Source organism: Strix uralensis, chromosome 20 (assembly GCF_047716275.1).
Source record: "Strix uralensis isolate ZFMK-TIS-50842 chromosome 20, bStrUra1, whole genome shotgun sequence".
Taxonomy (NCBI): domain Eukaryota; kingdom Metazoa; phylum Chordata; class Aves; order Strigiformes; family Strigidae; genus Strix; species Strix uralensis.
This window is the reverse complement of record NC_133991.1, coordinates 7,919,038-7,946,896: the sequence shown is the minus strand read 5'-3', so window position 1 is coordinate 7,946,896 and position 27,859 is coordinate 7,919,038. Positions and strand designations below refer to the sequence as shown.

At 56.5% G+C, this 27,859-nt stretch overlaps 2 protein-coding genes and 1 long non-coding RNA gene across 7 annotated transcripts; 1 reads left to right on the top strand and 2 right to left on the bottom strand.

Annotated features, from left to right (window-relative positions):
• Nucleotides 1-142: 142 nt before the first annotated feature.
• SERPINF2 (serpin family F member 2) lies at nucleotides 143-11,237 on the bottom strand. 5 transcript variants are annotated; one of them, XM_074890362.1, is made up of 10 exons: nucleotides 8,009-8,841; nucleotides 7,379-7,416; nucleotides 6,847-6,910; nucleotides 6,054-6,116; nucleotides 4,627-5,044; nucleotides 4,183-4,326; nucleotides 3,782-3,985; nucleotides 2,803-2,945; nucleotides 2,026-2,230; nucleotides 143-1,202 (listed from the first exon to the last, which is right to left on the bottom strand). In XM_074890362.1, the coding sequence occupies exons 3-10, from the start codon at nucleotides 6,904-6,906 to the stop codon at nucleotides 877-879; spliced, it is 1,563 nt and encodes a 520-aa protein (XP_074746463.1). In that variant the 5' UTR covers nucleotides 6,907-6,910; nucleotides 7,379-7,416; nucleotides 8,009-8,841; the 3' UTR covers nucleotides 143-876. The 5 variants fall into 5 exon arrangements, with proteins under 5 accessions (XP_074746463.1, XP_074746464.1, XP_074746461.1 ...); XM_074890363.1 differs by lacking the exons at nucleotides 7,379-7,416; nucleotides 8,009-8,841 and adding an exon at nucleotides 11,182-11,237; XM_074890360.1 differs by lacking the exon at nucleotides 7,379-7,416.
• Nucleotides 9,625-21,228, bottom strand: WDR81 (WD repeat domain 81). Its single transcript, XM_074890355.1, has 10 exons — nucleotides 17,511-21,228; nucleotides 17,129-17,236; nucleotides 16,817-17,007; nucleotides 14,762-14,952; nucleotides 14,342-14,507; nucleotides 14,015-14,180; nucleotides 13,002-13,700; nucleotides 12,684-12,829; nucleotides 12,351-12,530; nucleotides 9,625-11,422 (listed from the first exon to the last, which is right to left on the bottom strand). The coding sequence occupies exons 1-10, from the start codon at nucleotides 21,067-21,069 to the stop codon at nucleotides 11,096-11,098; spliced, it is 5,733 nt and encodes a 1,910-aa protein (XP_074746456.1). The 5' UTR covers nucleotides 21,070-21,228; the 3' UTR covers nucleotides 9,625-11,095.
• A 2,568-nt stretch (nucleotides 21,229-23,796) lies between these two features.
• Nucleotides 23,797-26,132, top strand: LOC141952658 (uncharacterized). Its single transcript, XR_012631679.1, has 2 exons — nucleotides 23,797-23,890; nucleotides 25,745-26,132. It is a non-coding gene; the product is annotated as an uncharacterized LOC141952658 (long non-coding RNA).
• Nucleotides 26,133-27,859: the final 1,727 nt, after the last annotated feature.

The window sequence follows — 27,859 nt, the reverse complement described above, 5'->3', positions numbered from 1 at the left end:
CTGATCCTTTGCAAAGAGCCCTTCTTACCTTTCCATCTCTCACACCCAGACTTTTTTCCTCCCAATCTTTGCAATCATTCAAGTTGCGTGCCTTTTTCCTTTCTCTGCTGGGTCTTTCAAGGCAACACCTTAAGCAAATATATTCTGCTTTACTCTTTATTATTCTGCCAACATAAAAATTACTAAAAAACACTTTATAAAATATGTCTCAAAAAATCTAGCGTTATGCAAGAACCTAGAGTTTCCCAGGAAAAGGGCTGGAGATAAGGATCCAAAGGGGTTTCCCACTGCAGACCCTCCCCCATCAGATCCCAATAGCCTAGGTGTGGGAAAGGGGAATCTTTGAAAAGAGCCTCTGCCTGGAAATAATCTGATGCATCCTAAAGATGGTTACTAGTCCAGTTATCTAGAGGTCATTTTCTAGGTGGGTACAGATGGTTTTCAGAGGAACACTTCAAGGGAGACATGTTCACAGGAACTGCGGAAGGAAGAGCCATATTAATATCTCTGGCTGTTGTTCAAGCTGCCAGATGCTAATGATGATTCCAGGCTACAGGGGACTCTAATAAGAGCTTAATAAAGACTCTGATAAGAGTCTGGGGACAAGGAAGTCTCCCTTCCAGAACTGAGAGCCCTGGAAGGGAAATCCAGGCAGAGCAAGCTTTTCAGGTTCAACAGAGGGGAACTCCAGCCTGGAGAAGCTCGTCAAGGCTGGAATAGGCTATCCCAGGACTGGTCTCTAGGGATCTGTAAAGGAAAACTGCAAGAGATTGCCTCCTGTGGCCTCAGAGGGAGGCCTCCAAGGACAGAAGGCCTCTCTTAGCTGGTCCAAAGGGTCAGGCAGCAGTCCCAGAACACTTAGGCTCTGCTCCTCTCTTATTTGGGCATGGGGTACTCATTGACATCTGTTGCTTCACGTGAGTTCCGTGGGTCTTTTATCTGGGGAGCAGCATTGGGGTTAGGGTTCTGGACACTGCCTATAAAAAGTGGGATGCCTGTTTCATCTTCAAAGATAATGAAGACAAAGGGCCGGTCAAGGCTGAAGGCAGAGACTGAGCGTGAAATCGCGATGCTGGTAGCACCAGATGCTTCCACCCCATCTTCTTTAAGCTCCAGGGTAGATTGATGCTGTATACTGGATACGAAGAGAGGCTCATCTGTGATCTTCTGGAGATTTGGGCTTGTGAACAGCTCCTGGAGGCCTACAGAGAAGTGAGACTAAGTTAACATTTCCCAGTTGGTGCCACCAGCTCTGATTTTTCTCAAAGCAGCCCGAAGAAAACAATGTGTTGCTACATGTGTTGTCCACCATGGAGGACTGGAGAACTGGCAGGCAACAGAAACAAAAGTTGTGGTCCAGCCAGGTTCCCCAGTCCCCCTCTCTGTATGAAGGGCTGAGGGTGCCAAAACCAGAACAGTTTTCACAAGCTTTGTCCACCTGTTTTAGGACAGTAGTGTAAGAACTTAAAGCCTTCCTTAAAAAGCAGCAGCAAGTCTGAAGGCTCTTTCTTGCTGGGCTGGAACACTTTTACAGAGATTATTTGTTTAAGCAATTCTGCAAAACAAAGTGAACTCAATTTATTCTCATCTGGAAATGCAGTGCTTAGTGTTTTATTTCAGTGAGCTCTCAGTTCCAGGTTTTGAGATCTGCATTCTCTCTGTTGGCAATTTCTGTGTCCTGGACACTATCTCTTCCTTTGCCATTTAACATAAAGGTTGACACACAGGAGGAAGTTGGTCTTGGCTGCAAATGGGGGAATAGGAAGAACTCGTAAAGATTGTGAGGAACTGTGAATGCTGCCTTTTCTGTAGTATAATCTTGTTGGAGCAAAACATTTGGTGCTAGGCAAGCAAAGAGTAAGGAGGAGGAGAGGAATAAGAGCTGAAAGAGTTTGGACGTTATCTGGAGCAAGCTGTGAGGCACAGCTTTAGAAACAAGGATGGCAGTTTTTAGTGTCAGAGAACAGATGCTATATAGATTGATCAGCTTCACTTATTCTGTGAAAATCCTGTTAGAGGCCTTACCCATTTGACTGAGAACCTTGTTGAGTTCCAGCTGGTAGTTCAGTTTTATTTTGGGGATCTTCACTGTGGTGGGTACCTCTCTGGGGAAAAGCTTGCACAGTTGTTTGTAAGGGAAGTTCTCCAGCACGTGAGAGGTATTCCAAGTATACTGGTTTGGTACAATGACCACAAAACTCATGTTACTCTTAAAGGGAAACTTGGCCACCTGGAAACAAAACCAACCAGAAGAATTTATGGAAGAGGAAGGGAAGTCCAGAAAGTGATGCTTTTAATTTAGTCTTTTTCTAATTGGTCTACAGAGCCAGTATAGCTACCAGACAAAAACAGCCTGGTGGGAAGGAGGTATCTGATTTCTTCAGGGAAGAAAGTTTGTTGGAATAACAGCATCAGATTTTAGTGAACACATGGTGGGGTGGAAGCCCATGTGCACAAACACTGTACCCATTCTGGCAGTAGCTGTATTCTGAAGGGCTCCAACAGTACACTGTCTGAGGGAATTCCTTTCCATATTTCCTCATTTATCTTTAACTCAGGGCTTTCAATCTCCATTAATTCCCATTTAGTGGGAATATCTCTTTGTCGTTGTTCCTAGAGATTGAGAGTGAAGATTCAACATTCTTGCTAGAAGCACGGACAAAGGATGCTTATTAAATTTTTGTGTGCCATGCCTGTTGAAAGACGTTTGGGTTTTTTTGGAAAGAATAGTTGCAGTCAGTGAAATACAATAGCAAGAGGAAATTCCAAGCAAAACTTGTAGTGCTCCTAATAGAGCCCTACCTGAATGTCCTGGGACTCCAGTGTAAACCAGCTCAGGGAGTACTTCTGGGCTTTCATCATCTCTACTGGGACCACGAACTCATTGTCAAGGTGGAATACATCTGGCCCAGTGAAGCTAACATCAAACTTATTCCTCCAAAACCCTATGAAAATAAAAGTTTAGAATTCAATAAAGTTAAATTTGGGTAGGAAAACAGAAACTGCCTAGCTGACACTCTTCCTATCATGAGCTCTCCAACAAGGCAGATAGTGAGCAGGCAAGTAGAAATACAACAAAGAGAAGTCAGTACCAAGGCTGGAAGGGCCCTAACAGCGTGAAGCTCTTATCTTCCAGAGAGGGCCTATGGAATAACAAAAAGAACAAGGATTAATCCTCATGCCTCAGCGTGGGAGATTACTGAAGGCTATGAAGATAAAGTAATGGATGTTTGTGCTTTGAAAAATGAAGAGTATTGCCTTTGTGCTGCCTAGAGTGAAACAGTGCTCCAAAACCAAGCTAACGCATTTGCAGATTTACCCCACAAATGTTTAGTCTGCACTTCCCTGAACAACCCTCAGGGAATTAAGAGGAGGATGTGCCTGACCACTGTGCTGTAGTCAGAAAGAAATCTGCAGAAGCTGCCTCTGAGCTCTGTGGTTGGTGTGTAGTGAGTTGCATGTGACCTGGTTAAGCTGAGCAGTGATGTGGCACTGTCTGGGATCCTGAACCACAAGGCAAAAATGCTGCAGGTTCCACCTGCTGCATCCTGGCTCTGCTGTCAAGTAACATTTTTAGCACATATGAAGTAGTTGGGAATCATTACTGTAAAGAAATCTAAGCAAGAGGAAGAGCAGAGGTACAAGAAAAGAACAAGCAGATTGACTAGCAGGAAGCAAGGAGAGGAGATGCCATTCAGCTACAGTGGTGGTGGAAAACTAGTAGATTTTGAACTATTCCTCTGGATGATCAGGCTTGAAAAGTAAGGCCTGTGGAGCTCACCATGGAAGTGGATTGCATTGAGCAAGAGCATCACTGTGTTTTCAGGGAGCTGCTGTAGGAAGGTGGGTATTTGCCCATTAGTTGCTTCCTTTACCCAGTTGTTTATAGCCACGAGGTCATCCTCACACATCCCAGACAGAGTCATGGGCTTTGTCCTGTAGAATTTCTCTGAATCCTCCAGAAACTTCTCTTTCACCTCAAATCCTGGCAAAGGGGAAGAATTCCACATGAAGTCATCAGACCTTGAAAAAATTTGCTCAGTAGCTCAGCTGGTAGCATGACACTCCCCAGGCGTGCTCAGGGAAGCAGAGACATCTCCTGCTATGGCAGCATGCTTCCATCACTCTGTCACCAAGAGTTTTATCGCACACCGGTACAGACACCCCTGTGCCAGCTCTCACCTTTCTGCAGGTACAGACGTGATGCAAGGCTGAGGGTCGATCCTGTGAGCCTTCTGTGAAAGGTGCCCAACATGTGGTGGAGACACGGCACTGACTCCAGGTGCATCGCCTCCAGCAAATGCTTCTCTGTCTGATCTGCTGCTCCTAAAAATCAAAGTCAAATTCCCATTAGTTCAGGCCCATGTAGTGAAAAACAGGGACGTTACTCTACCTGCCTCCTGTTAGAAACAGACTGCGCCTTACACAAGAGGTGGGAGAAACCTGAGAGTAGGAGCCTCAGCATGGGCCACAGAGGGCAGATTCAATTGTAATAGCACCTAATTGAAGCTGCAGGAGTAAGAGTAAGTGTATTTAATCTTCGCATTTTACGCATTGGTTCCTGGTGCCTCTAGGAGGGGGTACAGGGAAGGGCAGGAACCAGTGCTTTTGTAACTAAGATGTTACCCAGTGCCAGGTGAGACAAGGCGAGGGCGATGCTGAGGGGTGACAGGATCACATTGGTTCTGTTGGACTCCAGCTGGACCTCTCTCAGGAGATCGATGCTGAATCTCATCAAGCCATCTGCTAGCCTCTTGCTCTTCTTCCAAGTCATCTCACAGCTTTCATCTTCAGCCTCTCCTTCCTCTTCAGAAGAGGCAGTTTCCCCAGCTGGTTGCTGTTCATGACAGCCCACAGCCCCAGCTATGGCTTCATCCTCTGAGTTCCAGTCGTTCCTCGTGCCTGGCGGGGTGGTGGTGAAAGGTAACATGGGTTCATCAATCTCCTGGAAGCTGTCGTAGGTAAAGTCCACGAGCTCTGCGTTTGGCAGGGTTGGGATGGCTCCCAGCAGAGCAGACTGTGCAACTCCAGCACTTTTCACATCCTGGGGAGAAACAAGGATAAAGTTGGGAAAGCAGGAGCACAGCAATCCCGTCCCTCGTGGGCTTTACTGCACACCTAAACGGGTTGAGAAAACTCTCCAGCTTCTCTCGTGGTGTATTTGCTTCAGTTTGCCTTTTAACTTTGAGGTTAAAAGCACCTCAGTGGGTATGGAAAACAGAAAGTCTTGTATCCTGGGAAAATGGACTGAGTGAGGCTCCTGCAGTGGTTCCTCCTCCACTTGCTCTCAGGGCCTGCCCCAGGCACACGAGCCCGAGAGGGCAGGCACCACCACCTGCTCAGCACATGTCCTGCACCTTCACCTTTTACAGATCCATCATCCTCAACCTTGATTTCACCACCTCCTCTCACATATTTTAGGACTGCTGATCTGCCTCGTGCATCGGTCAGCACCCTCGACTGCTGTCACAGCCTTGATCCGTTTTGGCTCAAATCCTCCTCCAGGCATCTGTCTGTTCTTGACTTGTCTGTTCTCTTCCATCCCTTTTCTCTCCAAATTCTTCATTTTCCAGTTTTCTGAGCTTTAGCCTATAGCACTGCTGCTACTGTCCTCACATTTGCACGGTCTTAAACACATGCTTTTTCCCTCAGATCTCTCTGTTCCCACCGGCATCCGGATGACATTCCTCTACTGCGGGAGCGCTGCGCTCTCAGAGCCAGGCTTGATGGGTAGCATCAGCTACGGGTCTTTCTCCCTGTCACTCTCATAGCTAGTTGTTCTCCTCATCTTCCCTTACCAATCAGATTAAATAATCCACCTGCCAGTCCCTGTACACACCAGCACTGCGCAGTTACTGCGGCTGGCGCTGCCAACGCGAAGGAGCAGAGCGTTGGCAGCAGCGGGGGGTGAGGTGGGGAGGGAAGCCTGCGCAAAGATGGACTTGGACTTTCTCACTGTCCTGGACTCATCCTGTCTCAGGACAAACTGGAAAACCATTGCAAATGCCACAGCATAACCTCAGTCCCCTTGGGTGGAACAAGTCATTACTTACCTTCAGCTCCCCATCTTTATCTAAGAGGAGATGCTTTTGCTCGATGGCATGTGCTAAAGAAAACTGTAGGGAAAAAACCAAAACAAAACAAAGAAACAAAGTTGAGTTCCAGATAATTTTCTCTGAATTTCCAGAGTCAGACTTCTCTGCCCCCACTCCTAACGCATTCCCATGGGGCCAGGTTGGAGACTGGCACTAGCCTGGCTATAGTTGTCCTCGCGTGGCTACAGCACGGGCAGGGCTTTAGGATGCAGACCCAGAGGCGGTGGGGTCCACTGGGGGGAGGTGGAAGTGACTGCCAATGCTGGATTTGTTTAGAAAGGGACCAGGTCAGAAGGGTAGAAAATAATGTATTCTCTAGAAACTGAGCAATGCGGTTTTGCAATCTCAGATCTGACGGGGATCCAGATTTAAAATGGGAGGGAAAAAAAAAAAAAAAAAGCTGTTATTAAACAACCTCCTGTTAACCCCTGAGGGTCAGGGCCACTAAATACAGTTGAAGCCAAGTTTCCAGAGATTTTCTACAGAAATCCACTTGGATAATGAGAATAGTCACAGCTATATTAGCCAGGAAAAAGATTTGAAACCTTGCTGCACTGGGGCACAGGTGAGCCCCATAGCAGAGAAGCAGTGTCCCCCACTTCCAGGGCTTCTCACGCAGAAGCATCGGGTGGTGTTTGCCCCATGCTCTGGTGCAGGAGAGGCACCTCGCTCCCTTTCCCTTTGCTGGCTGGGGGGAGGGCTGTGCTCACACCACAGCAGCCCCCACCATCGCTGGAGTGAAGCAACTTACCCTTAGGTGACTGTGCAGAGCAGACAGGCAGAGCAGCAACAGACCCCAGAGGAACACCATATTTCTGGAACAGAAGGACCAGCCGAGAGAGAAAAGTTATTTCCAGCTGCCTGACAGCAGCAAGCTGAGCCTATTCAGGTCTACAGGGAGAAAATTATCAACCTGGCCAAACAGGTTGGCGCAGGAGCTTGCAGAAAGCAATAGGGAGATGAACAATGCTGCAAAGAAACAACACAGGACTCCTGGGTCCAACGCCAAGGCAGCGAAATCAGAGAGGAACGGGGACCTGCACCAGAGCAGAGCTGTAACCACAGCCAGGCTCCTACAAGACACTCTCCTGCTTGGATCCTGCATTTCTGACCCCATCACACTCATTCCTCTGGACTGCAAATGGTATTTCCCTAATCAGTCCTGCACACGCTGTGCCTCTGGCAGAAGACAAGAGCCTCTGCTCCTTTCCTGTGCAAACCACCAAGGTACAGGCACGGCATCCTCAGCCATGCCCCTGGCTCTTGGGAGAAGGGATACTAACCTGCCTTGGAGGGGCTGCAGGCACTCAGCCAGTGCTGTCTGGGAGGGATTTTGCAGGTAGAAAATGCAATATCAGAGCAGTTTCTCAGCAATATGTCCTGGAATAGAGTCCTCCCCTTTCCAGCACTCGCCTTCCCCCTTTGCTGGCAAATCCAGCCTCTCCCACCCCCGCACTCCGATTCCTGTAGGGGACAGTCGGAGCAGGGCTTCCAGGGCCATGGATAAAACCCCACCCATTGCCTGGCCACTGCTTCACCCAGCTGCTTTTCCCGTTCAAACTGAAATTCTTAGCATAAAGCCTCCATGCCAAAGCCCGGTCCTCAGCACAGCCGCCATACACTTAATTCCTGGGGCTGCTTTCTGCTCTCCGAGCAGTCTCTGCTTCGACCTGAAACTGCTGGGCTGCAACCCCAGTTGCCAAGTGGAAGAAGCAAATCTTGAGGCCATTTCGTTCCCCCTCCTCCCTCACGCCAAATCCTGCAGCCACATATAACCCCGAATGCCCCTTTTCTCCCTGATGGTGCCCATCCTTTAACCCTCTGCCAAATTCACCCCCCTCTCCCAGAGAGACAGTATTGCTTGTTGGAGGAGCCCCCATTTACTGTCAAATCCTCGTTCCTTTGCCCTTTACCTGAAGTTGTTCGTGTCCACGTTGGAGCTGGCACCTGCTTTAGCCCGGCCGATAGCTCTGCATGGGGCACACACAGTCTCTTGTCCAGCCCACCTCTCCTACCCGCTGCCAGCGACCTTCGGCACCACCCCCTGTTTGAGAATTTGGCAGGCAAATATTGACCTACAGCATCCGGTTAAACATTTGTTTGGGCGGCAAGAGTGAATTTGTGGTGCATTTGGAGATGGGGAGACACTTTGCGGTGCTGGCACCCTCAGGACAATGTTAATACTGAGTTTACCAGCTCCAAAACTCCCATCAGCAGAAGTAACGTGTGAAGTCAGTTGTCCCTAGTAGTGGTTCCGCTTTCCCTGTGCTGGGAATGTGCTCCTTTACTCATAACCTTTAGTGAAAATGCAGGGCTTGGTATTTATTGCCACAGGGCTCTCTCTGGTTTTGGAATTTTCTCTGCGGAAAACCCCAGATATTTACTCCCTGTGTCCCAGCTGCTTCTGCTGCAGCAAGAGCGAGGTATTAACAGATGGCTGGTGCCCAAGGCCCCGTGGCCGCGTACCCGAGCAGGAGGCGGCGATGCTCAGGCTGAGCCGAGCCAAGAGCAGCTGGTACCTCCCCGGGGGCACAGCACACACCAGAGCTCTGCTGGGGGACTTGGCCCTGGTGCCAGGCTCCATGGCACGCCCGCACTGCTTGGCACGGAGGAAGAGTCTCGGGGACGGGCAGAACTCCAGGAGTCCCATCCTGGGCGGTTTCATGCCGTATGAAGAAGCAATGGTGATCCTTCCTGGCTCTGTCCATGTCCTCGGCGCCAGAGGAGTCACTAAGGAGCAGTGGGGAATGCTAATGGGGAACGCTAACAGGGTTGCAGATCTTGCAGTCATCCATTCCTTGCAGCAGCTCCTGGTTCTCAAACTCACTCCAGATGAAAGGAAGGAGTGGAAAGGAGACAGGTCCAAGCTCTGCAACCAGAAACTACGTTCACAGAATCATCTAGGTTGGAAGGGACTTGAAGATCATCTAGTCCAACCGTTAACCCAGCACTGACAGATCCCAGCTACACCAGATCCCTAAGTGCTATGTCAACCCGCCTCTTGAACACCTCCAGGGATGGGGACTCCACCACCTCCCTGGACAGCCCATTCCAATGCCCAACAACCCCTTCTGGAAAGAAATACTTCCTAATATCTAGTCTAAACCTTCCCTGGCACAACTTGAGGCCATTACCTCTTGTCCTATCACTTATTACTTGGTTAAAGAGGCTCATCCCCAGCTCTCTGCAACCTCCTTTCAGGGACTTGTAGAGGGCCATGAGGTCTCCCCTCAGCCTCCTCTTCTCCAGACTAAACCCCCCCAGTTCCCTCAGCCACTCCTCGTATGACACGTTGGGACAAGCTGCTGCAAGATGGGGAGCTGCTTCCCCCTGGAAAGCAGATCCAATTCCCTGTGCAGCAGAGTCCTACCGTACAGCATCCCTCCTCCAGCTCACCCAGGAACACAAGAGGTGCCTGAACACAGAGTTTTAGCTTTGGCTGCCAGAGCAGGAGAGCCGCAGGCAGCACACCCAGCCCCACACCGTGCCTGGGCCCCTCCAGCACAGAGCTTCCCCGCGCGGCCGTCTCTGCATCTCTTTCAAAGAGTTTATTAGAAGTAAATATTTACATCTATTGCAAATGGTTAATAGGCAACACGGGACTGAGAGCTCCCCTTGGGTAGGGAAGGATAGCAAGGGCCAACTGCTCGCCTCCCCACCCTCCCTGGGAGCGGAGGGCAGCCTTCCCAACTGCAGGGGGCTCAGATGAACCGGCAGCTGGATGAAAGCCCTTTCCCCTCCCAGAATGACCCACAGCAGGCTCCTCCTCTGCCCAAGATAAGAGCTTCCCGTTCCCCTGATACTGGCTCTGACTAGGCTGAAGGATGGATGGGAAAAGGGCTGCAACAGAAGTGAGGCAACTGCTCCTACTGCTGGGTCAAAGAGCTCTCTCCTCGCCTTTGGGGTGGGAACAGGCAACGCTGACCCAGAGGGAAGGTCAGGAGACCATGCGGGATCACACCTCCTGGCTCACCCTACAAGGGCAGGAGTGGACCAAACCCAGCACCTTTTGGCTGTCCCGTCTTCCCCAGGAGTCTGACCAGCACAAAGGAGAGGATTAGAAGGAGGATTTCTAGAGAAACGCTGCCAGCTCATGGCACACAGGGCATCCCTCACCCCTGAGATAACCACAGGATGCAGCGCTGCCGGGGCAGGAACCAACAACGGGCCATCCCTAGCTTACTGCTCCAGAAGCCAAAATCCTCATGGAAGCATCTAGTTCTGGCCTCCCTAGAGGGTCACGTTCCCATCCCAAACTGTCCCTCCGCAGCAGCCCATTCCTAAATGAACTGGCGGAGCGGATGGGGTCTGTGCCTTGGCTGACTTCCATTCCAGCCTGTGCTCTGGAGCCAGTAAGGCAGCACAAGTGCTCTAGTTAACCTCTCCTCCTCCCATACAGGCTCTAACTCAGCTGGCAGAACCTAAAGTTACTAGAGTACATCCTCGGGGCTCTGAACGCAGACCACCAGAGGAGGAGATGCCCGGCACCACCCAGCTCCGAAGGCGGCAGTTCCCAGGCCCAGCTTATGCTAATCCTAGTAAGACTGTTCAGTGGTTCAGGAGTGGAAGTGAAGGGTAAGTGCAGATGGCAGTAGCTACACTTTTGTGTTCTTGTCAAGGGGGACCTCTTACCCCTTAACTGAAGTGGGGGGGGATACCTGTGGTCCATATTACTCTGGAGGGCAGCTCACAGTCCCCTGGGGATCAGGCACACATGGTATGGAAAGCTCCAGGCCTCTCTGCAGGGGTGACAGTGACCTACAACGCCCAGTATTTCTCCCAGCAGCAGTGGAGGTTTCTCAGTTATGGCTTTTTTTCTTTTTGAAGATACAGAAAGAGGTTAGAGATGCTTCACCAAGTACTCACTAACAAGTACACCTGCCCCCCTGCATCCTCTGATCAGAAACATCTAACTCTGCCTCCTCTGTAAGCGACACCACTGGCTTTCAGCTCTGCCACCAGCACTGTGGGACAGCCGCAGGCTCCCGGGCTGGGGGTCACTACGCCAGAAGGCGTATGATGCCGTTGTCCGAGCCCAGCAGGAGATGGCATTTCGTGGGCAGCACCGCCAGGCTAGTCAGCGTACCCCGAAAATTCTCCGAGCTCAGCTTGGTCGTGCTGATGGGCAGGGCTGAGGACTCCAGCATGGAGTAGACGCCAATCTTGTTGGCCACAGTGCCAGTGACCACTTCGTTGCCGTAGAGGTCAAATGTGTGGATGGGTTCAGATGCAGATTTGTAGTGGTGCAAAGGTTTCTGCTCCAGTTCCTTCCAGACAGTCAGGGAATGATCCGAAGATGAACTGATTAGCACGTTGCCCTCTGCAGCCTGCAGGAGAGGAAAGGCCAGTGAACCACACTGCTGCAGTAAAAACTCCCAATCTCATCCTGCAAATGAGATTAGCAGGTAGCTGCCAATAATCCAACAGTCCCAGTGCAATCCCTTGGGAAGTCCCAGGCATTTCCAAGCAGCTGATAGTACTGAGCACTATTAACAAGGCATCCGGGTGAATGCTGGAAGCTACAGGACTCTCTGGTAGCTGGCAACCTCCTCGAGTGCTATCCTCCAAGAAAGGGACTGTGTCTCTTCTCAACAACACCCTGATAGCACAACTAATTTATCATCTGTTACTACTGCAGTGGGTAAAGAGATTATCATGTGGTCTCCCCCTCCACCAAACCACCTGCCAGCTTATTTTCCTTCTCAGGAAAAGGAATTGGGAGGCTCTCTCACGGTAGAAAACACTGCTGAGGGTAGGAGAAGCCTGGAGCTGCTTATTAGCAGAGCTAGTGAGAGGGTAAACAACCCACGCAGCTAAACTTTGTTTAACCTGCATTTGGGTCGAGGACACTGGAGCCCCAGCGCTGCTCCCCGAGGGTGGGTAAATATGGACAAGAGTTATTCATTAGAGCAATGCTCTTCCAGGGGGACTGAGAACCCTGTGAAGAAAGCAACACGCTTGCTTCTTCATGGGGGATGTGTCTCACCCCTGCCCCTGTGGCAGAGCTGCTTGGCAGGGACTGGCACCTGGGACTGTTCAGCACAGGCTGGACCATGAACAGCCACCTGCAGCACTAACCACGGGGCAGGAGAGCTTGGGGACAGAGCAAGGGCTGGAGGAACGCCCAGAGGATGGAGCAGACAGGCCCTGCCAAGCAGCACGTGCCAGAAGGATGCTCCGCACAACCTCAGGGGATCGACAGGGCTCACAGAGCAGCCCCCCACCCTGATCCCAGATCCCAGCTGGACCTCTCACCTTGATCTGCAGGATGTCTCCCTCATGGGCAGGCCACCCCCGCATGATGAGTCCTGTCCTGGTGTCCAACAGCACAATGAAGCCAGAGGAGAAGCCAGCCATAACGCTGCGCCCGTTAGGACTGACAGCCAAGCAGCGGATGAGCCCAGCGCTCACCCCACTGGCCAGGCGAAACTCGTGCTGCAAGAGAGAGACAGTCCAGCTACTGCGGGGCCAAAGACCTACGGGGTCCAGGTATTTAGGGGACAAGGCCCATCTGGCTTTCACGGAGGCACCACAGCTGGCTTTGGGCTAAGCACACAGATGGAGGAGGGTGGCTCGCAGACGCCCTACCTGTAGTCCTGGCTTCCTGTGATCGATGAACCGCAGCACTGAGTCTGCGCTGGCCACAGAGATGCTGTGATAGGGAGGTGGCATGGTGGTCACAGCTGTGATGGGGACTTTGCTGTCTAATTCATCAAAAGTCCGGAGCAGTTTGCCTGTAAAAACATGATGGAGAGGTTACATCAGTAGATGTACTGAGGAGGTACACATCAAACCTCCAGTTCTGCGCAGGTTTTTAACAGGAGCCATCAAAGCTCAGCATGGCCCCTCTGTCTTTAAGGACAGGACCAGTTCACTCCAGCCAGCCCTCACCCTTTCCCTTCTCACCTGTGAACTGGTCCCAGATGTGCACGGTCCCATCGCAGCTCACCACGTGCTGCGAGGCCTCCAGCTGGCTCACATAGAAAACCGACTTCTTGTGCTCAGCGTACGTGAAGCGCGGTGGCACCTCGCTGGTGCCATCCCCGTAGTTGTACAAGGGCCACAGGCGGACAGTTTTGTCCTTGCTGCCACTAAGAAAGAAGTCCTCGCTGCTGAGCGGTGCCACGCACTTGATGGCCCCTGAATGCCCTGAGAAACTCTGCAGCTTGATCTGGTGGAAGTGGAAGCGGGGGTCATGTTGGCTCACCCCAATCTCATACTGCCAGTAGGCCAGCCAGTTCCCACACAGCATGTGGGTGCTGCGAGGAAGGTCATGCTTCAGGGTATTCTCCTCGCTGGATGAGCTGGGAATAAAACCATCAGTGCCAGCACTGAGGCGAAGTAAGCCAAGACACTCGCGCTGTGTGTCCACAGGGACCTGGATGCGGTTTCCTACCAGCACACTCCCAAAAGTACCAGAGTGACTGTCCTCGTGGTGGCTAGAGAAGGGCTCGGTCCCTCGCGTCTCTTGGTCTGAGCCCACTGCACTGGCTGTTTGCTCCAGGCTAACGACCTGCAGGCTCTTGGGGTTCACGTTCTCCAGGTGGAGGCTGGCCAGCTTCTCAACCAGCAAGTGGTTGGGCACAACCGACCGGATAACATCACCTGAAGAGAGAGAGAATGGGGCTTCAAGGGAAGGAATTTCCCCATCAGCACCCCCCACCATCAACAACAGAACAAGGGTCAGCACAGGGCTGTGAACACGGTGTCCTCCACGAGCCAGCCACAAAGTACTTTGGCTCCCAGCCAAAGCAGCCTAAAGGCCGGTGGGCTCCCGACCCCACAAGCAGACCAAGCCGCAGTGCAGAAGCTGTGGGTTTCCCCCAGCAGCCCTCTGACTTCTCCTGAGTTCAGGTCCAGCACATCCGCGCAGAGCACGGAGCTCTCACAAATCCTAGGAGACGGTGGCCAAGCCGTACCTAGCAAGCAGGAGAAGGGGATGTAGGTGACATAGGCCATCTCAGGGTTAAACACCTTCTGTAACTCCAGCAGCACGGCCGGATCCAGGGCCAGCAGCTTCCCATCTGAAAGGGGCACTTCCATCACTGGCACCTCACAGCTGCTCAGTGACTCCGCAGTCAACCCCTGCACAACAGGAAGATACCCAAGTTCAGATGCTCTCACCACATAATTAATTACACAAACACAGCCTGGGCTGGATGCTGCTGACACCAGTACTGGTGTATGCAGGTTTGCCCACCACATTCCTGCAGCTGGGTGCTGGGGGATGGCAGGACATCACTGACCTGGTCTTGCAGCTCCTGCAGCAGTGAGAATGCTCCAAAGAAGTTTCTCACTGTGTCACTCAAATGCTGCTGCACCATCTCCTGCCCAATCCGCAGGCAGATCAAGGCAATCAGGCTGATTGTCTTAACGCACAGGACAATACGGGCCTGGGCACCACTGGGGAAACTGAAGAGGACATCCATTACCAGCTTGCACTCCACATACCCCTTCTTCCCCTCCTCTGCTTCATGCTTCCTGCCTTGTCTGGGTTATCAGAAGGTCTTGAGCAGCACAAGCTCCACGCGCATGCTGGGTACCAGTGCGAGGAGGTGCACATCAGGGCAGGAGCAGCCCCACAACCCCAGGAGTGTTAAGGCCCTCACAGAACCATTCCCAAATCCCTGATTTTGAGTTGTGCCGATGCTGGCTGAAGCGCTCACCCGACAGCCGGCGAAGTGAGGAAGCCCAGCACTGGGAGCAGCACCTCCTGGCTGATCTTGGGGAGAATGTCCATCAGCGTGGTGTCCGAGAGACACACCACGATCTTCTGAGTCAGCGTCACAGCAGCCAGGAGCCCTGCCTCCTTCCGACTGTTCAGCCGGCCGCCACCGGACCCGCCACTGGGCGCAACCTGCAAAAGGAATCCTTCAGTGCCAGGGCCACCAGCTGGACACATCAAGGGTGATCCCAGGATCACCCGAGCTCAGCCTCAAACACCAGCACGGTAGTGCTGGGCACAGCCCCTGGAAGAGGAACCTGAGCACTGAGTCTCAACAGCAACTCATGTCTTGCACTCAAGGGATGAGCCTGAAAACTGACAGACAGACGTCAGCACAAGAGATGAGCCTGGAGACAAGGGCCTAAAACATCCCCAAGCTCACAGGCATCCTCTGGAGGGAATCTCCCTGCAGGATGCTCCCATGGCTGGGAAACTCAGAGGGGAGAGAGACAACCCCAGACTAGCCCAGACACCCCAGAGCACAGGAAGAGGGGAAACCTATTACATACAGGTGACTTAAAGCAAGAATCATTGTCTTCATCCCATGCTGTGTTGAGCCTGGCTGCACATACTGCAGAGGAACAGTCCTTGCATGAAATATCCAAGCACAAATTATGGGCAAACCTGCCGCTGACTTCTAGAAATCCAGCTGCTAATAATTTCATGAGGCAGAAGAGCACATCCCCTTTTGCTGACAACGTACCAATGCTGGTTACAGCAATGCCAAAGAGTTAACAACATCAGCAGCAACAGTAAAAGATTTCTTTCTAGATTATCCTATTTCCTAACTCCTAGACAAATCAAACACCCAAGAAAAGAGAGCCAATAACAAAAACCACAGACAATTCCCAGTTTCCGCTATATTTCTTGTACACCTGCCATCTTCCAGCTCATCACAGAGGCTCTTCCTCTCACAAAATATCCACTCTGCCAAATCCTGCAAGAAGGATTTACTTTATCCTATTTGTGACCTGCAAGTTTCATTGCTTTAATATCAGGTTGCCAAATGCTGTTCACGGGGGGATTAGTCCCCCCAGCACCCCCAAGCAATAAGTTTAGTAAAGCAAAGCAGAACAGCTGGAGCTGTGATTGCAACTGGGTGGAGAATGATTTTGCTGAAAAATGGGATTTTTTCCCCTGAAAAATCTCCCCTTCAACACTGGAAAAACTGACAATGCCTTTTTGTTTTCTTTAAATGAACAGCTGTGGCCTCTTTTCCTCTACGTTTAAATTACCAAAAAGCTATTGAAGTTTTCCATTTAAACAAGAATCCATAACCAAAGTGTTTATAACCACTAGAAAGGGAGCAATATGAAAAATAAGCCTGTTTAAAACATTCAAAAACATTTTTTTTGATGAAAAACTGTTTTTTCAACCAGCCACATTACACACATTTTCTTCTTGCTATTCAGCTACGAATTTCAAGCTGAAAAGTTTCTCCTGCCAGTATTTTTTATACAGTTGAAAAACCTTTAGCCTCTCCCCAGCTCACCCCCTATCTACCCATACAGACCTCTAAAAACACTTGCTCCAGCAATCCCAGAGCAGCCCAGGCTGCTCCGCCTGCCCGTTATCACAATCCCTGTGCCAGCTCTCGCCCAGCAAAGCAGAAGAAAACCTTTTTCTCTGGCTTCACGTGTGCCAGCAATGGGTCTGACGGGGAAAGCCCCCGGCAGGAATGGGGAAGGAGGATGCAGATCCACGGTGGCTGAGGCTCGCTAAAGAGCAAAGCCCACGAACGCAGCCGTGCGAGCGATCCGGGGCTTACGGCAGGGGGTGAAAGTGCCTCTTCTGGCTGCATCAGCACAGCCCTTCTCAGCCAACGCAGCCGGCGCTGCTCAGCCCACACTGGCCCAGATGGAGCTCGACCGAGCACACATTTTTAGGCAGGAGGCTCCTGGTGAGGCTGGACTGTTTTCTGTGCATCCTCCTTCTGTGCCTGGACACAGCTCTCGCCCCCAACACGCGTGAGAAGAGGAGAAAAGGCAACACTAACCAGGTAGCTGATGTAGGGCAGGTACTGGTAGGTGAGGACAGGCTCTCCGTACAGGTACGCCACATGCACCAGACAGGCCAGCACTGGCTTGGACACCTGATCTCCCAGCACTGGCCGTTTTTGGTAGATATTTCCTGTACTCAGGGGACTGTTCTCATCGCTGCTTGGTACAAACTGCTGCCTGGTAGGGCCTGCCCAGAGACAACACCATGAGCTGAAGCAGCAGGCTACACCCAAGCCACCAGGCACCCAGCAGACTGTTTTGGGGCAGAGCCCACCCCGGGCCCCTGGGGTCTGAGGAGCAGACATTACCGACGTAGCAGGACGTGAGCAGACGGAGCAGGTTCCTGGCGATGAAGCGGGATGTGACGGTAGGGCCCAGCTTGGCTGAGAGCCACCTCACCATCTTACAGGCTGTGTCTGCAAAACAAAAACAGTCGCAAGGACAGAGCCTGGCAGAGCGCAGATTAGCTATCACCCAGCTCCTGCCCAGACCCTGCCTGCCCCGCAGGCAGCTCCCTGGCTCTCAGATCCACACACTGCAGCAGAGACCTGGCCTCTTACACTGGTTTCATCGCTGTCCCCAAGCTGGGACCATAAACACCCCCAAATCTGGACCCACTTCTTCCCATTCACTGCCTTACTGGGTGTTTGCCACACACAGCAGAAAGGCTCAACGTTGGCAGGGTCTTACCCAGGAGTATTGTCTGCTCTTTGTCGTCGGAGTGATCTGGCAGCTCCTCTCCCTCTCCGTCCTCTGGCTCGCTGCTGTCATCAGCCAGGGTGACATCCACAGAGGCACCAGCATCCACAGCCACCGTCAACTCTGCATCAACCGTGGCATCATCGTGCTCCTCTTCATCATGCTCCTCTTCCTCCTCCTCCGAGTCCTCGCTCTGTTTCAGGTCCTGGCTGCTGTCCATCGACTTCAAGCTGCTCTTGTCCTTCTGGGAGTCCCCGTCCGCAGGTCTGTCCTCTCCCAGGGACACCTCGCTGGCGCTGCTCTTGTCACTCAGCCGCCCAAGGCTGAGCGATTCCTGCTCCTGGGGCTGCAGGGACTCCCCGACATAGAGGCCACTCTGGAAATCCTCGCTCTCGGGCAGGTAGGCTTGGTCATGGAAGCTGACACCAGAGGTGTAGTCGAGGAGGTCGAGTGCAGCGGAGCTGTGCTCCACGTCCATTTTGATCTCCTCCCCAAACACACATGACACCGGGCTTTCCCCTCCACTCTCATCATCTTCAGCTGTGCCGAGGAGGGATTTGCTCTCCTCCCGCGAGCTCTCGATGCCAACGAGAATCTGCAGGATGTGGGGAAGGAGGTTCAGGAGGAAGGACTGCAGCCCCAGGCGCACTATCAGCTGGGCGACAAAGCAGTCTGTGTAGAGGTAGAACCTGCCGTGGCGGTAGCAGGGGGTCTCATATGCTCCGATCAATGGCTTGAGCAAGTATTTATTGGCATTCTTCGGACCCAGGGATTTAGCTATAGGTTCAAAGAGATACCACGCTGCGTAGACAGCGGTGTTCTCCTCCGACATAAGAGATAATATGAAGGGCAGAAGAATCTCCAAGCCTTCAGGAGTGATTTCAGAAAGGATCCCCTCCACCTGCTGCCACAGCTGGAAAACAAGTTCCCGGCCCTGACCTTCATCCTCTATCTTCTTTGCCTGATAGGTGAAAATGAATTTGTGCAGGGCTGGGAAGTATGTGGGGAAGGGGACAATAGAGCTGAAGGGGCTGAGGAGCTGTGTGGGACAGGGCGGGGGGAGGCCCTGGGAGACAGGTTTGTATTCAAACAACTGCACCATGCCCTTGCCCAGCCTGGTCTTCAGAAGCTTCTCCACCGGCACGCTCAGCTGCAGCAGGACGTGCAGCACGTGCTGGAGCGGGGCCGGGATCTCCTTGGGATGGTAGCGACACAGATTACGCACCACCAGGAACCGCTCCAACAAGGATGCGTCAGGTTTCGAAGGACGAATCCTTGGTGCAAATATAATCTCAGCTACCAGAATGCCCAAAGCTTGCATGTCCCTCTGGAAGAGGTCCGAGAGACCCAGGGGTGGCTCTTCCCACAGCTGCTCCATCAGCTGCATCTCACTGCTTAAGCCTTTAACCAAGAAATTGTCCAATTTTTCCAGTTCTTCCAGGGCCTGGAGCGGATTGAAGCCTTCAGGAAGCGTGATCTTCATGTCAACCTGATCCACAGCGCCTGCCTTGCTCCGACGGAGCGGTCGGACACCTGAGGTTTTGCCTTCGGTGGCATAAGCAGGGAGGGTGGAGGGCTGTGCTGAAGGCACAGTGGCACAGGGCTGATCAGCAGCTCTACTGGTAGCAGAAATTGAATCCAGGGCTTCTGTGCCTTGCTCTAAATCATCCTCACCAGCGATGGGTTTCTCCCCAGACCAGGTGGTTTCACTGGGAGTCGCCTCCAGGACCAGCCCATTAACCACATCCGTCACCTGGCCTTGGAAATCCTCCAAAAACACGGTCTCCCGGATGTTCTGGAGAAGAGGCCGGGCAATGGCTGGAGCTTCAGCAGGCGTGTAGGCAGGTCCCACCATGCGCCTGGGATGCGGCTGGTCAAAAAGCTGCACAACCCCATAAGTCGTCAGATGCGTGTGGTTGTCTACTAGGTGGAGGCAGACATTCTTCTCCTTGACAGCATCTTTCCCCAGCAGCTTGTACCCAAAAGTGAGATCAATCCAGTGGTGGAGGTCCTGAGAGACTTCCCGGCTCTCAAGCAGCATGCGGTGGACTTCGATGAACTCCTCGTAGGAGCTACACCAAGATGGCACGTCCAGATCGGGCATGTCCGGATGGATGGATCGGAAGATGGAGGGGTCTGTATAGAACTCTGGGATGCACTCATCCGGGGTCCAGCTCTGCATACGTTCCATGCTGGCTGGATACTCATTGGGCTCCCACTGGGACCTCACGTGGCAGCACAGCACTGCCTTGGGTGTCCTCCGAGCCGTGTACACATAGTAGGTGATATCCGAAAGGACATCGGAGATGTGATGGGGGACATGGAGCTGCTCCCCACTTGACCCACCAGCAACAAATGCCTGCTTGGTCATCTCGTAGGTGAAGTCCAGCTGCTTGTCTCCCTTATTGAGACGGAACTTGGATTTCCTTAAGTCCCTGAACTTGCCGTTTTTGGTAGTGAAGTCCACCACCCATGGAAGAACCGGGTGATAATTGGGGTCTCCCATTCTCCTCCCAGCCAAACTGTTCAGACGCATAAGGTAGTCAAAGTTGCTGACCTGCCCATGTACCCACTGTAACACCAGGTCCCGGAGGTCCTTCTGGCAGGCGGTGCACCTCGTCTCCTGCCCTCGCACGCCAGCGCTGCTTTGCTCGCTCATTTGTTCCAGACCAGCCTCCAGATTCGCTTCCTCCTTCTTCTGTCCCTCGTACTCTCTAAAGTTCACGCGGAGGCGGCTGCACAGCTTCTCATCCACAGCCACATCCCGAAGGGAAAAGGCACCACAAGCCAGACCCACCTGGTGACAAGCCTTCATGGCCTGCAGCACGTGGAAGAGGAGGAAGAGGATTTTGGCGTGGCTGTTGGTGAGCTTGGCCGGGCTGAAAGTCACGATGTCGTGCAAACAATACTGCACGTAAGGGTAGATGATGTACAGCATGTTGGCTGACTCGAGCAGAGCTTCAGCCTGCAGGACGTTGGGGCAGGAGGGCCCCCCCTTGGCAGCCGTCACGCTCTCCTTGGCGGGAGAAGCACCGGGCACGCTCTTGCCCACCTGAAGGACGGGGCAACCATAAGCCTTCTGCAGGGCAACCCGCAGCGCATCCAGGGCCGGCACGGTGGGCGGCGTGTCAGCGTGCCGGTACGGCCGCACGTAGAGGCAGTGAGCCCGGCACCACAGGTTTCGGTAATTCTGCGAGGCGACGCTCTGCATGAAGCCGTGCAGGGTCTCCGGGTTGCCGTTACGCTGGTCGGAGGCGGGGGGCTGCACCCGCAGCGGGTACGCCAACCGATCCTTCCGCAGCCCGTGGATTTCCACCCGGGTCCAGCCCGCAGGCAGCTTCTGCACGGAGTGCTGCAGGAACGTCCTCACCTCCACGTCGCTCAGCCCCTCCGGCCGCGGGCACAGCCCGGGCAGCACCCGGCGCTCTTTGAGGCTCGCCAGCCATTTCACCGGGACGAAGGCGGTAACGTGGGTTCTCTCAGCAGCAGCGGCCAGCTGCCGGCGGTCGATGTTCAGGTCCTTCTCCACACTCTGGAGGAAGCCGTCCATATTGGCTTCTCCTGGAAGAAAGACAGCCCGGAGAGGCTGGGAGTGAGCGGAGGAGCATGGCACCGTCCCTGCCCTCCCCACGGGCGCCCCAGCTTCCCCACTGAGCAGGCGCCAGGCAGCAAGTCTCACTTCCCCATTACCACCCCCGTGAAAAAAAGCTGGTTTTAGGAGCTTAGTCAAAAGATGCTGTATCTGGGCGGGGGGGGTGTATGTGAGAAGGGACCAGCCCTGGCTGGGGGGGACAGGATGGGACCTCTGCAGCCAGACAGGGGGATACAGTGGGACCTCCACAACCCCAGGGCCAGGGAGGGGGACATGATGGGACCAGTGGGGTGACTTGATGGGACCTGCACAGCCCAAGTGCTGGGGAAGGGGACGCAACAGGACCTCTGCAGGCCAAGGGCTGGTGACAGGGGACACAATGGCACCTCCACAGCTAGAGGGGGAGAAGATGAGATCTCCAGACCCCCCATGCTGGGGAAGGGGACATGATGGGACCTCTGCAGGCCCAGGGCTGGTGCGGGGGACATGATGCCACCTCCACAGCTCTGGGGCCGGTGGGGGGGGACATGATGGCACCTCTGCAGCTGGTGGGGGTACACGATGGGTCATCTGCAACCCCGGTGCTGAGGAAGGGGACGGGACAGGACCTCTGCAATCCCAGGGCCGAGTACGGGGCGGTGGGGGGGTGGTGGGGGGGTGGGCAGGATGACACCTCCGCAGCCCTGTGGCACTGCCAACCCCCGGGGGGTGACCCGAAAGGCCGCCCATCGGCAAGGAGCACGTCCGCAGCACCAAGCCAGGGGCCACGGCCGGAGAGGCAGTCCCCGGCACCGCGCGCCAGCCCCGGGCCCCACCGGGGAGGGGGGAGGAGCAGAGCCGGGCTGAGCCCCACAGGCCCGAGATTCATCCCAGGGGCCCTCACCCCCACCCCGGGGATGGGGTGGGGGGGTCCCGCAGCGCCCGGCCCGCGGCCCCGCGTTACCTGGCGGCGGCGGCGGGCTCAGCCGCGGCGGGCGGCGGCGGGGGCGGCGCGGGCCCCGGCCATGTTGGTCAGGTGACGGCGGTCACATGCGGCCGCCGCGCCGCCATGTGCCCGGGGGACGCGGGGCTCCGGGGGGCGGGGAGGAGAAGGGGGGCGGAACGGGACACATACGCCGCCGAGTCCCGGTACCCCCGGGGGGCTGCGGCGGCGGGGGGCCCGCTCGGGACGCGGGGCCGGGCTCCCTCCAGCGGCCGCCAGGGGGGGGGTGGGGGGTGCGCAAGGCCGGGGCGCGGTGCCTATACACGGGCAGGCGGCGGGGCATGACGCGGCAGCGCCGCCGCCACGGCGGGCTGAGGTCACCGTGACGTCAAGGGCGCCCCGGGCTGTCAGCTGGAGTCGGGCGAGCCGCGCTGACGAGGCAGCCGGCCTTAAAGGGGTCCCCGCGGCGGGCGGCGGTGGGTGGACCCCACCGGCGGCAGGTGAGTGCCGGGGGGAGCCGGCGCAGGGCAGCGGGGCCAGGCCACCCCCCTCCGCTCCGGGGACCTCCTGCTCTCTTCCCGCAGGCTGCGGGACCGGGGCGGAGCGGCCGGGCAGCACCCGGCCCCTGTCCCTGTGAGCCGAGCCGGGTCCTGCAGCCACCGCCCGGGCGCCGCCCGGTCTCTCCCGCCAGGCGCGGGGCTGCGGGTGCGGCGTTGCCCGCGGGGGAGGTTGCCCGGGCACCCTCCCACGGCCGGACCCCACGCAGCCCCTTTAAGGGCGCCGGGGGCTCCCGCCGGGCAGCGCCGCATGGCGCGGCGGCGGCAGCGCGTGGGAGTCACGTGGGTGGGACGTGGAGGCAGCCCATTGGCCCCCCGCCCCCCGCCCGCTGCAATCAGCTGTTACTGGGGCGAAGGGCAGGAAACGTCCTTAAAGAGGCGCCGGAGCCGCTGACCGCCGCCTCGCACCCCCCCGCAGGCTCGGCCCGCAGCCGCCAGCCGGGCCCGGGGCGGGTCCCGCTTGCTGGCCCGTGCCGCTTCTGCTCTCCGCTCCGCCGGTCACGGCTGGCGCAAAAGGGCGCGGCCCCTTTAAAGAAGTTGTCCAGTCATCGCGCGGCGCTGCCAAGTCATCGGGGTCAGCCGAGTTCCCGCGGCCCCGCCCCCCCCGCCCGCCGATTGGTGCGCGGGGCGAGCGCTCACTTCTGATTGGCCGCCGACTTAGAGCAACTTCTCGGAATCGGGGCTGTCACCGGCCCCAGCGTTGAAAGTCGCGGACGGCGGCGCCGCCCGAGGGCGGGAGGGGGCGGCGGGGGCGGCCCCACCACAGGGCCGCGCCCCGCCAGGGGCCCGCCGGGAGGGCCGGGCGCTTTAAGAGCCGCCTTCACCCCCCCCCCCCCCCCGCCTCCTTCACCCTCTTGAAAATGCCAACTCACAGCACGCGGGGCATGCCGGGAGCACCGCGCCGCACTACATCTCCCGGCATGCCCCGCGTCGGGGCGGGGCCAGCCGTTTCCTAGGCAACCGCCGGCTGGCCGGGGGAGAGCTTAGCGCTCCCCCCTCGGGGTGGGCGGGGCAGAGCGCTGGCTTTGCCGTCCTATTGGCTGAGAGGCGGGCCGTGCTGGGTCGCCATTGGCTAAAGCGAGTAGCAATCGCGATGGGGGCGGGCGCCGTGAGTACTGCCCGTGCCGGGAGGTGATTGGTCGGGGGTGGGGCCGGTGGGTGGCTGCGTCATGACTCCGCCAGCTGATCCGAGACGGGAGCCGGCGCGCGCGGCGGCGGGGGGAGGCGGCGGCGGTGGCACCGGGCCGGGTCGGGCCGGGCCCGGCCCAGCGGGGCGGTGGCGCTGGGCCGCGCCGCGCAGGTGGGTCCGGTGGGGCCGCGCTGGGGCGGGCGTTAAGGGCAGCCGAGCCCTGCGCGGGGCCGCCGGTGCACCGGGGGTTGAGGGGCCCGGTAGCCCCGCCGCACGCTCTGGAGTCCTGCCGGGGAAGGTCACCTTTCCGCGGGGCAGGGCGGTTGCGGGGGGGCTCGGCTCGACGCGACGCGACCCTCCCAGGGCTCTGCGGGCGCAGCCTGGGCCGAGCGGCCTCGCCCCCGGTGGCGGCGGGGCGGGGTGGGGGGGGGGGGGGTTGGGACCGGGGCGCGGTCCCCGGTCCGGGGGGTCCCCGGGGGGCGGGCGGGGCCACAGCCGAGGCCGCCCCGCGACGGGCGGGGGCCGCCCCGGGGGTGACCTTCACTCCGGGACCGGGCTGGGCAGACTTTGACCCAAGGCCGCTCCCCGCCGTGGGCACGGACCGGAGCATCCCGGGCAGCGGAGGGGGTGGGAGGTCGGCGGGGTGTCCCGGGGGGAAGTGAAGGGACCAGCTCTATCGTGGAGCGGCGGAGGGGAGCTGTCTCCGTTAGGGGGGGAGGGGGGAGTTGGTTTTACCGAGACGGGAGACGTTGTGGGGGGGGTGTGACTCGGTTAAACCGGGAGGGGGGCACCGGCTGGGGGCACAGCGGGTTTTATTAGGGGGGAGAGCTCCCGCCAGGACCCTTCCCAGTGCCGGTGGGGTCTGTCGGTGCTGAGAAGGGGTGGGGGAGAGCCCTGTTACCGGCAGGCCCCCCCCTCGTCAACCCCCGGTACCGGCAGGGCCCCCGGTGCTGGCGGGGCCAGTGTCTCAGCGGCGGGTGCTGATTCACGGGCCGGCGGGGGTGGAGCAGGGCCGGGACCCGCTCGCTGGAATCCGGACCAGATGTACCCGGCACGCCAGGAATGCTCGGCATCCCCGCCAGGCCCCGCCGCCGCCGCTGCTCCGCGGCTGCCGCCACCGGCCCCGCACCGTGAGCCTCCCCGCAGCCCCCCGCCGCGACACCCACCGGGACTCCGGCCTTCCCCCGCCGCCTGCAAAGGCCTGAGGCCAGCCGGGCTCCCGAGTGCCTTTGGGGTGACGCTGGTGGGAGGATGCTGCAGGGAAGCCACTGTGGTGACTGGCTGGGGGGCTTCCTGGGGCCGTCTGTCCCCCCCCAGCAAGGCCGGACGCTTGGGGGGTTTCCCACAACTCAATCCCTGCAGCCAAAACACGGGGTGGTGTGGGAAGGGTTGTTTAGGTTTTTTTTTTCTGGGGTGGAGGGGGAAACAATGGGGTTCCACCCTGGGCCTCGGACTTGGCATCCTTGTCCTCAGACAAAATGACACAGAAAAAGGCTGCGCTCCCCAAAATTCCTCTGGCGGAGGTTTGGCAGCAGCCGCCTGACAAAGTGTCTTCCCCGGCAGGCGGTGGCTGGCTCCCGGCCAGGTGGGACCCGGCCAGCGCGGATGCCCGAGGTGAGCAGCCGGGGAATGCCATAACCCTGACCTGCGGTAGCCTCCCTGCCACGGCCACTGGTCCCTGCTGGAGCAGGTTGCCTTATCTCTTATTTTCTGGCAGAAACAGCCTCGATTTCCCTGCCTGTCGCTCACGTTTCGGGGCTGGCTGCAGGTGCCGGAGCCGATGCACCACCTGCTTTGGGAGAGGGGAGGGATGGGAAGAGTCGAGGTCGGAGTTACTTCTGGATCCTCTGTGACAGGGGAGCGATCCTGTGGGATCTCAGCCCTGTGGAGCTTCCTGGGGTGGATCAGGGCTTGGTGCTGGGGTGGGGGAGAGGAGCAGCTCTGCCGCCTCAGGTGGCTGCTCTGGGTGACGTCTCAGCTCAGCGCGGTTCAATCCTGGCTCTGACGTGTGCGTTCCCTTCCCAGGTGCTGCCCCGCCGCCCCGCTCCTGGCTAACCAGCACCAGTTCTTCAGTGGCAAGCTTTATGTCCTTTTCTAGTAGCTAAAGCTGCCAGTTGAAGAACTGTTGAATGTAGCCACTCTCTTCTCATCACCGGGACCTTGGACGTCAGCCAGACCTGTGCCTCGAGCAACCAGGATGAGCCAGTCTGCGAATTTGAGGGCTGAGGATGAGCCCGACCAGGATGAAGAAGTCTCCTCGCAGCCTTCAGACAGAGCCTCAGCTGGGGGATTGCCGGGCAGCCCTGCCAGCGGGGCTGTCGAACGGAGTCCCTGCCACCGTTGGGGTGCCACTGAGCTGAGAGATGACTAGAGAAGACCAAAAGAGGCATTAAACTTTCTGTTTTGCTCAACAGTTCAGTTTTAGGAACTTTGTTGCCTGTGGGGTGCCCGGACCCGCCTGGTGGGAGGGTGGTGGGGGCTGTGATCCCCTCGGGGTGCTGGGGGGGTGTGTAGCGCTGGAGCTTAGTCCCCAGCCAATGCTGCATTGGGGTCCACAGCTGGAGGCTTGGTTGTTCAGGTCTGTCCCGAGCAAAAGAGGTGACCCAAGGCTGGGTGCAGCTTGCAGGAATGACCTGCTGCTGAGCTCAGGAGCAGGATTAATCCTGCAACAGGCCGGGCAGTGGGATGGAGCCAGAGGAGAAGGGATGGAGCCAGAGGAGAAGGGCCGGCTCCACACCCACGCTGCCCTGGTGCGGGTCAGGGCCGGGCGCGGTGGGGCTGGGCTGCCGGGAGCGGGTGACTCAGGGCCGAGTCACGCGTGGCCCCAGACGTCTGTTCTGGGAATCACCATCTCAGGCTGGGCAGCCCTGTCTGTGGCTGGCCCTGGGGCAGCACCAGGATTCCAGGTATTTGGAGCCAGCGGCGCTGAGAGGGGCCTGGGTGAACCTTGCTGGGCTCCTCATGGTCCAGGCTCTGCCTTGGTGGTGGACAGAAGCAGAAGACAGCCACGGAGGGGACTTGGAAGTGGCTCTCCAGAGATGGAGATCCCCCCTTGCCTTTCAGTGGGCAAGAGGGGAGCTGTATATCTCTCCTGTGGCTCAGTGCGGGGTGGAATATCTCTGTGTGGACCCAGCAAGGGTTCCTTGGTGCCTCTCCCATCAGACAGCCAGTTCCACCACCACCTTCCAGGCTGCCTTGGTGGCTGGGAAGCAGAGGAGCCTCTGGGTGCTGCTGCTCAGGGCCTGCCAGGAAGAGCACGATTCATCTCAGCTCTGAGGGTGGGCAGGGAGGTTTCATTCAGCACGCCGGTCACGCTGACCTTCTACTTTGCACAGTCTCAACTAAATCTGCCTGTCCAGGCTCCAGCTGCCCAAGGCAGGGCTGCTACCCGGCAGATGCGCAGAAAGTGGCCTGATGTCCGTGAAGTGGTAGAAGTGAAGCAAATCTGTTGTCCTGGGGTTTTTCCTTATATAAAGCTGCTCTGCTTGGTGTGTGCTTGCCGATGGCTATAAGAAGCCAAGTTTCTTTGGAGTCACTGTCACCTCGGATTGCGCTCTCAGCAGAAAGGACAATGGATGAACACCTCCAGCTTGAGACAGAGTTGGTCTCTTCCACCACAGCTGCCCTGCTGCAAGTCCGTACAAAATAGCTGGTACCTGCTCAGTGCTCAACAAATCCTGGAGTGCGCTGAGGGGGCAAAAAGTCATGGCGGGGGGGGGTGTGCAGGATGCCTGAGGGCAAGGAGGAGCAGCTCCGGGGCTGTCCTCCCCCTCCCACGCATCACAGCACAGTGCTGTCGATGCTTGATACACGGAGGGGAGCTGTGTGCTCCGACCACCAGCATCTCTGCCCTTGTGTGCCTCGGCGTACAGGTAACGCTGAGATTTGCTGCTTCCTCCTGTCGTCACAAAGGACTGACCTCCTCTGCTGAAAACCGGCTCTTTTCCTGGTAAGATGTGGCTGTTTCAGAGCAGAGAGTTGTCCTGAGGAGCAGCACCAAGCCCCTAGGGCCAGGAAATGTAAAATAAATTTTAAAAAGTCATATTTCAGGTCAAATTGATAAGTGAGAAGGTGGCAGAGTGCAAGTTTGTGCGTTTAACACCAAACCAGCGTTGCAGTGTCTTGCCTGCTGAGCGAACA

Coding starts and splice junctions, on each gene's coding strand:
- WDR81 (XM_074890355.1), bottom strand. CDS start 21,069: ATGGACGGCTTCCTCCAGAGTGTGGAGAAGGACCTGAACATCGACCGC. Junction 13,701..14,014: donor CCCCTTCTCCTGCTTGCTAG/GTACGGCTTGGC, acceptor CTCTCTCTTCAG/GTGATGTTATCCGGTCGGTT. Junction 12,531..12,683: donor ACAGGAAGCCAGGACTACAG/GTAGGGCGTCTG, acceptor TCTCTCTTGCAG/CACGAGTTTCGCCTGGCCAG.
- SERPINF2 (XM_074890363.1), bottom strand. CDS start 6,906: ATGGTGTTCCTCTGGGGTCTGTTGCTGCTCTGCCTGTCTGCTCTGCAC. Junction 6,117..6,846: donor CTCTGCACAGTCACCTAAGG/GTAAGTTGCTTC, acceptor TTTTCCCTACAG/TTTTCTTTAGCACATGCCAT. Junction 2,946..3,781: donor CAATGCAATCCACTTCCATG/GTGAGCTCCACA, acceptor TTATTTTCATAG/GGTTTTGGAGGAATAAGTTT.